Source organism: Eublepharis macularius, chromosome 15, assembly GCF_028583425.1.
Source record: "Eublepharis macularius isolate TG4126 chromosome 15, MPM_Emac_v1.0, whole genome shotgun sequence".
Classification (NCBI taxonomy): Eukaryota; Metazoa; Chordata; class Lepidosauria; order Squamata; family Eublepharidae; genus Eublepharis; species Eublepharis macularius.
Window position 1 is genome coordinate 49,267,756 of NC_072804.1, and position 12,861 is coordinate 49,280,616.

The window sequence follows — 12,861 nt, forward strand, 5'->3', positions numbered from 1 at the left end:
GGTGGGAGGAGGGGTGGGAGAAGGGCCCCAGAGGGTTGGGGGGCATTTTGCATGCAAAATGCCACCCCTGGCAACACAAGCCTCCCCCAGCTGTCAGTGGTAGAGATTAGAGCACCTACTTGGGGAGGCCATGAAATGGCCCCCCCAAGTGGGAGCAGGCTGAGCCTTGGTGGGGGGTGGGAGGAGGGGTGGGAGAAGGGCCCCTGAGGGTAAGGGGGCATTTTGCATGCAAAATGCCACCCCTGGCAAAGGAAGCCTGCTTCTTCATTTTTTCCCCATAGGAAATAATGAAGAAGATGCTCCTTTATGGGAGGATGGGGGGACCTGCTTTGGGGGGCCATAACATGGCCCCCCAAAGTCCAATCTGTCTGAAACTTGGGTGGTTGTTAGAGAAGGGTTAGAGGAAGGTCCCCACCAATTTTGGGCTTATTCGGTGGGAAGATGCCTCCCCCAGACGTCCGGGAAGACGGAGGCATTTTCCCATTGAAAAGCCGAATGAAAGACGAAAGAATCCCGAAACGTTTCGGCTTTTTTCTTTCGGCTACCCGAAACGTTTCGGGATTCCCCGAAACGTTTCGGCATTCCCTGAAAGAAGCCGAAACACTTTTGTTTCGGCATTCTTTCGGCATTCTGAATGCCGAAACGCACATCCCTAGCCACGACGTTGAGTAGGTCTCGGATGAGCGGGATAGGATAGGCGTTGTTGGTTGACACCGCATTAAGTCCCCTGAAGTCCGTGCATAGCCGGAGTCCCCCATCTTTTTTCTTCACGAAGAGGACCGGTGCCGCGTGGGGACTATTGGCTGGGCGGATGAACCCCCTTTGGAGATTGGTGTCGATGAATTTCCGGAGCTCTTCCCATTCATGGGGATTCATAGGGTAGAGTCGGCCTTTAGGTAGTGTGGCCCCGGGTAGGATTTCTACTGCGCAGTCGGTTCTTCTGTGCGGGGGCAAAGCATTGGCTTCTTCTTCGGAGAACGCATTCAAAAAAGGCCAATAACATTCCGGTATTTGATTTATGTCCTCCTGGGTGAGAAGAGCCTTTTCAGTGCTGGAGGGATCACTGCCCCAATTTTGGTCCCATCGATGGGTTTTACAGTTGGCGTGGTTGAAGGTGACGCATCCTTCTGCCCAATTTATGTGGGGATTGTGATCACAGAGCCACTTGCTGCCTAGGATTAACGGGTATTTGGCAGTGGAGCTGATGACAAAAGATCTTTTCTCCCAGTGTTGGCCCATGCCCGTGACCACTGGAATGGTTTCTGTGGTAACAGGGTTCATATTGGTGCCATCCATTTGTTCAAAAATTACTGGGTTCCGCAATTCGCGGACTGGTAGGACCAGTCCGTTGACCAGGGCTGGGGCAATGATATCTCTTGAACAGCCCGAGTCAATGAGGGCTTGTACACGAATATGCATCTTTCTCTCCGGGTTAAGCAAAGTCACTGGCATGAATAATATGGACCCAGGCGGCCGGTCCCGTGTTGGGATGGGCTTGGGGTGGATCTGTCGTTTGGGCCCTTTTACGACAGATCCATTTCGTTTCCCGACTGGGGGCTTTCTGGATTCCCCTCTACATTAGGGGAAGCGGGGTTGTATTCCATGACTTCTTCCGCCTCCAACCCCCTTTCTGAAGCAGGTCGCTGGGGAGCGCCGCGACCTCTGCCCGCTCTGGGAGCTGGTGTTGGGCGTTGGAATGTAGGAAACGGAGAAGGGGTTGGACGCCGTAGTTGGAGTGGAGGTCTTTGCACAGGCCGGTAGGGGCATTGTGCTGCAAAGTGACCGGCTTGTCCGCATTGCAAACACAACCCTTGCTGCCATCTAGCATCTCTCGCTCCACGGGTGGCGTATCCAGTGCCCCGTCCTCCCTTCTGTAAAGTCAAGGGTCTCCTTTGTCCCATTTGTTGTTGTTGTTCAACCAAACGGACTTCCAAAATGCGATTCTCAACTTCGCATGCAAGTTGGATCCAGCCCAACAGAGTAGGAGGGTTGTCCTGCATAAGGGCTCTATCCAGAAGTCTCGGCTTCAGCCCTTGTTTGAACAGAATAATTTTGGTGGACTCCTCACACCTAGGGCATTTCGCAGCTAGCTGTCGGAATTTCGTAACATAGTCTCTTGCCGACATGCTGCCTTGTCTAATGGCTTGCAATTCTGTTCGTGCCCTAGTTTCTTCTAAGGGGTCTTCGTATTGTGCTCGAATAGCATCCACCAATCCCTGTAGAGTATTGAGTTCTGGGGCCCCAATATTGTATAGTCCTACATACCAGTCTGCTGCTTTGCCTTGTAAACGAGATCCGAGATGCTCGATCTGGCTGGCCTCGTTACCAAAAAGATGTCCCCACCTGTTGAAGAACTGAACTACTTGTACTAGGAAAAATCCCAGTTTGGAGGGATCCCCGTCAAAGGTAGCTTCCAGTTTCACCCAGCCCATTGGCAGGTCTTGTCGAGGGGCTGGTGCCGGGTAAAAGTCCAGTGGGGATGGTGCCGGGTAAAAGTCCATCGGAACCATCAAGGGTACTTGCGGCACGGGAAGAGGTTGTGGCTGCGGCGGTGGTTGTCCGTTGCCTCTCGGTTGCGGTGGTAGGACGGGACGTCCCGTAGGGGGCCTTACCGGCCGGGCTGGAGGCGGCGGCACTGGCTGGGCTGGCGGCGGCAACAGCGGCCGGACTGGCAGTGGCGCAGGCCGTAAAGGTTGAGTTGGAGGTGGCCGAACAGGTTGGGTCAAGATTGGCCGCGGCGGGTCGGGTCGGTGGGGTCGTAGTGGTAAAGGCCCCACCGGTTGATTAGGAGGCGGTAATAGTGGTTGGTCTGGAGGCAAACGAATCGGCTGCTGTAGAGGTATGAGTTGCGGACGAAGCGGGAGGGGCCGCAGCGGCGAAGGCCTGATGGGTGCGGGGCCACGCGGGCTTGTCCCTCCCGGCGTCGTTAATCGGGGAATTAGAGGCTGCTCCCGTGGCACTGGCCGACCTTCCCCTGGGATTTGCTGAATGGGAATAATTACTGGCGGTTGATGTGGCGATCCCCCCCTTGGAGGAGCTGGAGGCTCCTCTAACTGATCCGGCCGGACTGTTATGGGGGAAGCTGGAGGGGGTATCACCGGCGACTCTGTCGGACGGGTTGGCCCTTCTCCACCTCCTCCAGGCACCTCTACTGGAGCCTCTCCGGGTTGCGGACCTCCGTCCAGTCCAGGGGTTTCCGTTGGAGTTTCCCCAGGCACCTCTACTGGAGTATCCCCGGATGGCGGGGCTTCGTCCGGTCTCGGGGGTTCCGCGGGAGTTTCTCCCGGTTCTCCAGGGCGGGTTTCCTCCTCTCCTTCCAATACGGGAGGTTCTATAGGGCCCTCGCCAGTGGGGCCGGCTCCCTCTTCACCGTCTCCAGGGTAACTTGAGGGCGGCGGCTGCCACGGAACGACATCCCTCGGATAGGAAATAACGCTTTGTAGTGTAGCTATTTGTACAGCCATTTCTTCAGGTGATGGTCTCTCTCCTGCCCCCATCACCGAGAGTAGATGGATGGCGTGAACCAGACTTTCCTCCATGTCGATCAATCTAGCTTCCAGCTGTTGGATTCGACTTGGACCCGGTTGTCCCATCGTGGAACCTCCTGCGGCTGCGGCCACCGGGGAAAACGGCCCCCAAGGTGGAGGGTCTCCCTGATTGTCATGCGATCTTGCTGCCAGAATTCCTTTGGCTAGGCCCGTCACTGCCGAAATGCCGGAATCTACAGCAAGGGTGCGATTTTGCATCTGCACCCAACTTTGTTCAGGAACTTCCGTTGGCTCCTTCCACGGGGCAAGTTCCGTATAATCCCAACTCAGGACGCCACGGCGGGATGTGTCCCAGTCCGTGTGCTCGGTCGTCCTATTCCAAAACAGCCACGGTTGGCTGCTGTCCAATTCAGGAACTGTCTCTAGGCTTCGGCGGCCATCCATGGGAGCTCGTGGATGCACCCCACTGGCCCTGCGCTCCCTCGTTTCTCGGGGTCTGGGCCCCCACTCCGAGGGTGTGGGTAACGAGAACAAGGGGAGGGCGGCGGCCGCCGGCCTTTCCCCCTCACTGCCGAGGTCGATGAGAGGCGGGGTAGAGGTCGAAGCTCCGTTCCCCGCTGGCACAGGTTCTTGGGGTTGCGCTGGTTGATTGTCGGGAGACGCATACGGATCAAACAAAGGATCCCTGTCCGGGACTACCTTGGATTCCGCTGGGCCCGACTCAGGCATGATTGGTAACAAAATATCAGACTGTGGCTAAATAATGCTCTTCCTACAGGTTCCCCTTCACAAGCAAACAAGAGTCCATTGTTTGAATAAGGAAACTTTACTGCAGAAAAGGTTCATTATAGTCCACTGTCCTGAATAGAAGACTCAGGATGGTACAAGATCATTGTTACCAATGATGGGCAAAGCATGAGGTACAAAGTAGCAGTTCTCAGTTGAACCAGCCTCCCCCCACAGTTCTCAAAACAACACCCTTCAGTCTTGGGAAGTTGCTCTCTCTCAAGGCCAATCCTTGGTGGAACGGTGTTAGACAAAACAATCTCGTCCGGTGAGCAATCTGCCTGGGAACGGGTGCACCTGTGGGAAAAGCACTTGAACACTAGAAGCATTAGAAAATGGAGTCAGTACAGCTCATATACACACTGGACCTGACACTGTGTGGGTGAGTTTTAGATTCTTAAACAGATACGGTTATGTAGGTTTGTGAATGAAACACACTATTGAGCTTTGAATTTCTTTATTGAGTATCCATTTGTATTGTAGATGGTGGATTTTTTATATCACTGCGGATGAAGTATTTCCACAAAACAAGCATGTTGTCGGGTCGTCTGGGCTTTGTCCCTGATATGATGTATCCACCTGTGAAGAGAATACATCTAAGAAATTAATAAGCTCAATATACTTAGCAGAGACGGACAGAGCTTTCCTTTTGTTCCTTGTTCCTTGTCTTGTTGCAGCTACAAGGAGAAAAGACAAAGTCAATGACTTTACAAGGATAACTAAGTACTTTGCTATTGTGTCTTGGATAACATTTTGGACTATTCTGCCGTTTAATACTTATTCATTGTGGATATTGTTTGTAATGAATTGTTCTGTTTAGTTTGTATATTTCAACAGAATACGATATTTGTATGCATTTATTGAATTTATTAGATTGATCATTACTAGCAATTAGCACTTTGGCACTATAGCACTTTATAAAAAGTACAAAAACTACTAAATTATCTAAATAGGATTTTGTTCCCTTAGTGAGTCACGCTGTATTTTGGTTTGGGATTCCACTTGAGGGTTGCTTCTTGTTTCCATACTTTTTAGAACTGGCCTGCTGTCCTTTTTCCTCTTTGGAATGATTGGGGCCCCAATGGACTCCAGGGTTCCCCAGCTCTGAGGGGATCCAAGGGATGACCTTCTCCATCCACTCACAAAGTCAGCAACACACATAGTGCCTTTAATAGAGCCTCCATTGTGTAGTGGTTAGAGCTAGGGGGTGGAGCTTCTTCTCTGGCCCACCCAGTTCCCTTGAGGCCAGACACGCTGCAGAGCCCAAGGCCAGTTGACTTTGGCTTTCCTACCCTCCTTCCTAATATGTTGTGGTATATGGATGTTTACCCTCACAAGAGTCTTGTGAGGTAGGTTAGGCTTAGAGTGTGCGATTGGCCCAAAGTCACCCAGAAAGTTTCCACCGCAAAGTAGGGATTTGAACCTGGGTTTCCCAGAGCCCGGCTTGGATGAAAATTCCCTCTGTAGACTTGCAAGCCGGGTTTGTAAACCTCTGAGTGTGTTGAGATCTGCTATCAAAAAGTCCCCAATGGCCAGCCAAGTCACCACTGAATTTGTATTTGATCTTATGACAAAGTCATTAACGTGCGGAGCGTTGATGGCGGTCAGATTTGCTCTTGATTTTGTGTCTGTGTTGGGCTCTCTCACTGGTGGAGGGCTTTCTTTTATAACCATCTTCTACATACTGAAGAGCTTTCTGCATGATGTTGAGGAAGATGCGGAGAATGTCTGACACTCTAAGCACTACACCATGGTGGCTCTCTTAAAGGCACTGTGTGTGTGGCTGACCTGGAGTCCATTGGGTCCCCAACAATTCCAAGGTGGAAAAACAGCAACAGGCAATTCTCTTTTCAGCAGAGTACTCACATTGCACGTACAAATGTTAGGCAATCTGAGCAGAAAAATGCAGTTGGTCGTGAGTTGTATGCATTTCTCTATAGCCTGTGAGGCTCACACTTTAGATGACTGAGAGCCAAGCTACAAGTGATGCCTTACACAGGTTGGACACTTGTCAGCTTCCCTCAAGTTTTGATGGGAAATGTAGGCATCCTGGTTTTACAGCTTGGCTCTCCGTTACAGCTGCAAGACCAGGACCACCTACATTTCTTATCAAAACTTGAGGGAAGCTGACAAGTGTCCAACCTGTGTCAGACGTCACTTGTAGCTTTGCTTTCAGTACAAGAATAACATAACTAAAAGAACCAGGCAATTTGGAACTTGGATGTGATTTGGAGCACACAGAGAACAATCACAGAGGACCCAAATCATACAATGTGTTTTGAAGCACTACCATCTCTGTCACCGTTAGAAATACTTAATATGGATTTTGTTCTCGGCATTTGAAAAAATGTCCTCAGTGAATCATTCTCTTGCCCACAGAGTTCAACTAGACAAAAAAAAGTAACTTTTGAACATTATGTAGTATGGAGTTAACCCTTTGCTTTCTTTTTTTTCTCTAATCAGTAAGTAGGAAGAACTACCATGGGATTTATTATCTCAAAAATGCTTGTAAGACTGGAACTGGAAACAATGAAGGAAGCTTTGGACAAATATGATCTCTCATATGTGATAGAAGAAAGTAGAATTAACTTGGATTTACTGAAGAACACCACCCTTGACATCGCCATCACAGGGGCGTCGGGGACTGGAAAATCATCATTTGTCAATGCCCTGCGTGGAATGACAGATTATGAAGAAGGTGCAGCTGAGACTGGAGTAACGCAAACAACAACAAAGGCAAAGGGATATCCACAACCCAAGTTCCCCAAAGTGACAATATGGGATCTTCCAGGAATTGGGACAACTCAGTTTAAAGCAAAGGAATATCTGCAGGCAGTACAATTCGAGAATTATGATTTCTTCATTATCCTTGCCTCACAACGCTTCACAGAGAATGACGTTCTGCTGGCCCAAGAAATTCAGAAAATGAAGAAGAAGTTTTACTATGTTCGTACCAAAGTGGATAACGATATTGATTCTGAAAAAAGGAAGCCAGCCTTCGATGAGAAAGAAACCCTTGAGAAGATAAGGAAAGATTGCTGTGATAATTTGGCAGTGGCAGGAGAACCTAATCCAAGGGTTTTCCTAATCTCCAGGTGGGATTTGAAGATGTATGATTTCCCACTTTTGCAAGATACTTTAGAAAATGACCTGGATGACCTCAAGAGATATGCTTTGATTACAACAATGCCAAATATCTCAAGAAAAATCCTAGAGAAGAAGAAGGCTGCTATGGAGGGTCTTATATGGAAACTATCGCTTGTGTCCTGTGCTGTTGGGGCAATTCCAGTCCCCGGCCTCTCTCTTGTTTGTCATATTGGCATCTTAGCAGGAAGAATAAGCGATTTCTGCAAAGTCTTTGGCTTGGATGAAGAATCCCTCAGACAACTTGCAGACCGCATTGGGAAACCCGTCCCTGTGTTAAGATCAGCTATCAAAAAGGCCCGAGTGGCCAATGAGATCACCCATGAATTTGTAATTAGTCTTTTAAAGAAGTCATATTTTTGTGCAACAGTGACAGCAGCAGAACTTGTTCTTGATTTCATACCTGTGTTGGGCTCTATAGTTGGTGGAGCTGGTTCATTTATAGTTACATTCTACATGCTGAAGTGGTTTCTCAATGATGTTGTGGAAGATGCTGAGAGTGTTCTGGCCAAAGTTCTTGAGAACTGAGAGTCCCAATACAAGAAAAGTGCCAAGACCCTAGAGACTAGACTCACCCAGCATACGGATTGCACGGACAAGACAAAGAACCAACATTCAAGAACTGTTTCTAAGCTTTCAACCCATGTTGGACTTCCTAGTTTCTCCTTGTGTGACCACATTCTGCTTAGTGAAATACTCTTTGAAAAACATAGATGAAGATGCTGAACATGAAGAGTTTCAACTAAAAATCCAAAATACTCACCCCCCCCCCAATGAAATGTATGAATAATGCACAGGACTATGTGGAAAGAAAGAAAGGAAGCTGAGCTGATATTCTGACTAGGAGCAACAACCCCTCTCTCACATCCACGCATGCACACGAGCACATACACACAGAGATTTAACTAACCTTTGAAATGAAGTTTACTGTGGGGACAAATAAAGAGAATTTTTAATTTTCATAATTGTGCACTGATTCAATGTATCAAACATTCAGAGAGTCCCTAGGGAATTTTGAACTTCGAATACTAGTTTCCCCTAGTTCATATTGTAAATCAGGTATTAGGGAGAGGATTATAGGTGGCACAGGTCAAAACAGTGAGTGTTGCTCAAAAACTCGGTGTTAGCTGTTATCTAATTGTCATGGAGGGTTTTTTTTTTTTTGCTAAGCACTGTGGAAAAGTTTGGGTGGAGGTCTGACTGAAAAGAACAGAGCAATGGTTTTCAGGTGTCCTCCAAAGCTGATCAGGGGCTCCTTAACAAGAAGTTAAAAGATAAGTTGCCCACCAATATTGATCCTCCTCAGCAATGTATCACTTGAGGGACATTTGGATGTGGCTCAGGAAGTGCTAATGTGTGCAGTGGTGGACAGAAAATACCCAGACTGAAAAGAGTTCAAAGTACCAGAGTTATCCAAGTTAGTCAGCTACTATTCATTCAATCACTTTGCCCAGAAATGGCAGATTAGGGGCTGAGCAGTCATTGGCCCCACCATTTTTGTCTAGGGATTTATATACTGCTCTTCAGGACAACTTAATGCCCACTCAGAGCACTTTACAAAGTATGTTATTATTATCCCCACAACAACAATCCCCCTGTGAGGTGGGTGAGGTTGAGAGAGCTCCGAGAAGCTGTGACTGACCCAAGGTCACCCAACTGGCTTCAAGTGGAGGAGTGGGGAATCAAACCTGGCTCTCCTGATTACAGTCCTGCTGCTTTTAGCCACTATAGCAAACTGGCTGCACAGATCTGCACAGATTTTCTTTCCAGATAGTGTTTTAGACTTTGGAACTGTGATTATTTTGTACCTGGTATATGGTTGCCTCCTGACACACTCACTCGAAGTTCTTTAGATACTATTCTCTGGGTACCCCCCGAGTGGTGGGAGAAGGCCACAGGGATGCACCTTCATTGCTGTGGTCCACCCCCCCCCCCATTTTGCAACTCTGCACCTCACAGCATGCGTATCTCTTCATTATGTGTCTCACTTAGGATTGCCAGGTTCCCTTACCCTCCCAGCGGGGGGTGGGAGTCATCCAGCTCTTACTTTGTCTTTGATCCTTGTGCTGGTGTGATGACATTATTTCTGGGAAGTGATATCACCGTGCAAGGTTATGCAGCGAGCCAATTTGGGCTCCAAATAGACCCTATTTGGCCCACCTTTCCCCCTTCTGCCAGCCAGGTAAGCGGTGGCGGAAGGCAAAAGGTAGGAGCAGGGAATCTCCTGCCCCCACCAGAGGAATGGGATCCTTAGTCTCTGTACCATATTTGGTGTTTCAAATTGTAGGATTTTGTTCATTTGTCATATGTTGCGGAGAGAGGAAGGTCTAAAATAAAGACTATTAAAATTTTTAGGAAATATGTCAGTGTTCTAAGACAGTTTTCTGAAGCAATGTACAAGATTTTTTTTTTTGTGCAGATAGCAGGTTACCAACCTCCAGTTGGGGTTTGGCGTTCTCCCAGAATAACAACTGATCACCAGACTCACAGAGATCCCTTCCCCTGGAGAAAACTGCTGTTTTGGAAGGTGGACTGTAGGGCATCCCATACCTGCTGAGGTCCCTCCCCTCCCTAAACCCTACCATTTCCAGGCTCTACCCTCACCTCTCTAGGGATTTCCCACCTGGAGTTAGCAACCCTCTCTGGCAGCCTGGGATGGGGGGCTTTGAGGATAGAACGGTAACATTTGATTCAGTTTTCTCACAATTGTTGCTTGTATCGAAAGCCTGCTGCTTTTTGAAATGCTGACCTACCACAATAAATATTTGCCTTGGGATGAGGAAATGGCAGTTCTAACTGGCTGTCCTGCAAGATAAATACAGTGGCAGACAAAAACTCACACCACTTAGGAGAAATCACACTGCTGTTGCTAGGTGGACCACACCAGGAAGGAAATTGGGTATAAGTCTCTGAGAAACAAAACCATTTTCTCTTTCATTTTTAGCCAGATTTCACCCTCTTAGCAAGGAACAGAGAAAAGACAAGAGAGGTTGTTTCTGGGAGCCAGGGAAGAAAACCAAACAACTAGTGGCCACAGAACCTTCCAGTTTTTCAAAGCAGCCCTTGGCTAAAACCGGTATGTACTTCTCTCTTGATATCAAACTTCTTCACAGGCACTGCTGGTTGTTGGCAGCTACTGTCTTTAGCCAATATTCCAAATTATTATTTCACAGACACGCACATGCAAATAGACATACTAGAGGGAGTCAGGTCTTTCATGTGCATGGAAAGGTTAGTAGGAAAGAAGGACAATAGACAGACAGAGGCATTGTTTCATATTTCAGTCGGGAGCTGTTTTGGAGAGTGGACTGTAGGGAACCCCGTATCTGTTGAGGTCCCTCCCCTCCCTAAACCCTGTCCTTTCTAGGTCATTCTTCCACATTCCTGTCTCTAGCCAATATTCAAAATCATTATTTCACAAAAACAATAGACATACTAGAGGGAGTCAGGCTTTGCATGTGCATGGAAAGGTTGGTGAGAAAGAAAAACAATAGAGGCACCGTTGGGTATTTCAGCTGGGAGCAGGAAAAAACAAGATTCACAGAAAGGCTGAAAGGCATGTTCAATTGCAATAAAAATGTATTTGATGAGTTTTCTTAGTTGTTTATACCTTGTAATAACTATACCAAATCTATGAGTACTGGACAACAGGCAGACTATTTTTTAAAGCAGCGAAGGAGTTTATTATTTAGCATGGATTGTTAGTACTCAGTACTTAATGGTTTATTGCAACAGTATATCAAAGCAGTATGGAGACGTACCCCTGGGGAATAATTCCACAGAGACTGCTGCAAAAGGGGAAATTTTTTCCCTCCCTGCAAGGCAGCCCGGCGCTTAAATCTTTTTTGATCCTGTTTACACGGGAGAAATTCAGCTACTACGGCAGAGAAAACAGAGTTGCCAATGTTTCTTTTGGCAGGACTCCTGTTCCCTTACGGCACAATCCTAAACAGCATTGCACCCTTCTAAGTCCTATGAGGTCAATGTGCTAAGAAGGGTTAAAACTCTGTTCAGAACTGCACTGTGTCTGACTGTGCCGTAAGAGGGAATCTTTTGCCATCGCTTCCACTGTGAATGAAGGAAAGCTCCTCTGCTGAATTGCTGCATGCCATACAGGGGCTGTGCAAAACATATTTTACAGCTGTGAATCCCTTCATGCCCTTCTTCCACTTGCTATAATTTGCCATGTTTTATTCAAAGGCTTCCATCCCAACAAAACACTCTTCTCTTCTAATATCTAATTTATTTTATGGGGGAACTGGCAACTCTTGAACGAACAGGAGCCTTGCCAGAAAAAAAAGGCATCCTTAAAGGAGGTGCATGCTAGATACTGGACCCATACAAATGGAACTGTATTGCCTAGTATGTTTGCCAATTTCCAGGTGGGGCCTGGAGATCTCCTGGAATGACTACTGGTCTCTATTCCCCAGGAGACGAAGGCTGCTTTCGAGGGTGGAATCTATGACATCGTGCCCTGCTGAAGTCCCTCTCCAGTCCAGACCCCGCCCTTCCTAGGCTCCACCCTCCAAATCTCCAGAAATTTTCCAAACCAGAGTTGGCAAGTGGCAACTCTATTGCCTAGGCAATGCTATGGCGAGATGATCTTCTTGCCTATCTGACACTCATTTTCCTTCATACAGTAGAAAGACTGGATACTCTGAGTAATGAACATGGGAAAGTTTAAATCTGAAAAGTTTCTGTTCTGCATTTGGGTTTCCTTGGCCTTTGAAGAACCTGGGTGTCTGCAGCACTCAGAATTGTTGAGTGTCAGCCCTTCCGTGTGCCAATCACTTGGTCCCCAACTTCCTCCTTCTCGTACAAGAATGGTGGACTCTTAAGAAGGGAGGGATTTGGAGTCTCCCACCGACACCATCAAGTCTTCATAGCCTTTGATGTACTGCAGTCGCTCAATGGCGAATTGTATTTGATGAGAGGATACACCTGTCTTTGGAAGGGGAATGTAACAAATGTTGGGTCTTGCACAGCCTTGGAAGGATATATGCATTTCCTCTTCTACAACACCTGTGACGGAAAAGAGAACATGAACATTAGTCTCTTTTTCCCAGGGTCTTGAAGGTAGCATTGAACAGAGTAGGAATTATGTTTCTAGCAGGCCCCAGAGTAAAAAGTTTACCACCAGATGGAGATGTTTCTTGTTCTTAATGGTTGGTTGGTTGGTTGGTTGGCTGGCTGGCTGGCTGGTTGGTTTCATCTATAGTCCACCTTTCTCACTGAAACTCAAGGTGGATTATACAGTGTCAGATTAGTACAGTCAATTTCAGGGACATTTCCATAAACAATGCCATAGGGTAAATAAACACAAGTTTACAAAGAATTTGCATGCATCCAATACAGACCTGAAGAATTGCTGAAACAGAACATAAGCAATTCTAGGGCTGACATTAGACAACATGAAGCACAGGTAGCTCAAATGAGCACATAT

At 47.5% G+C, this 12,861-nt stretch overlaps 2 protein-coding genes across 2 annotated transcripts in view; both read left to right on the plus strand.

The window, feature by feature from the left end:
- Nucleotides 1-6,755: 6,755 nt before the first annotated feature.
- Nucleotides 6,756-8,123, plus strand: LOC129343514 (interferon-inducible GTPase 5-like). The gene has a single exon (XM_054999761.1). It carries the CDS (start codon nucleotides 6,756-6,758, stop codon nucleotides 7,944-7,946), a length of 1,191 nt encoding a protein of 396 aa, XP_054855736.1. The 3' UTR covers nucleotides 7,947-8,123.
- A 2,150-nt stretch (nucleotides 8,124-10,273) lies between these two features.
- LOC129342973 (uncharacterized) overlaps nucleotides 10,274-12,861 on the plus strand; it is an 87,134-nt gene continuing 84,546 nt past the window's right edge. The window contains exon 1 of the mRNA XM_054998931.1: nucleotides 10,274-10,494. The gene's annotated coding sequence lies outside the window, so the exon portion shown is untranslated. The remainder of the gene's footprint in view (nucleotides 10,495-12,861) is intronic.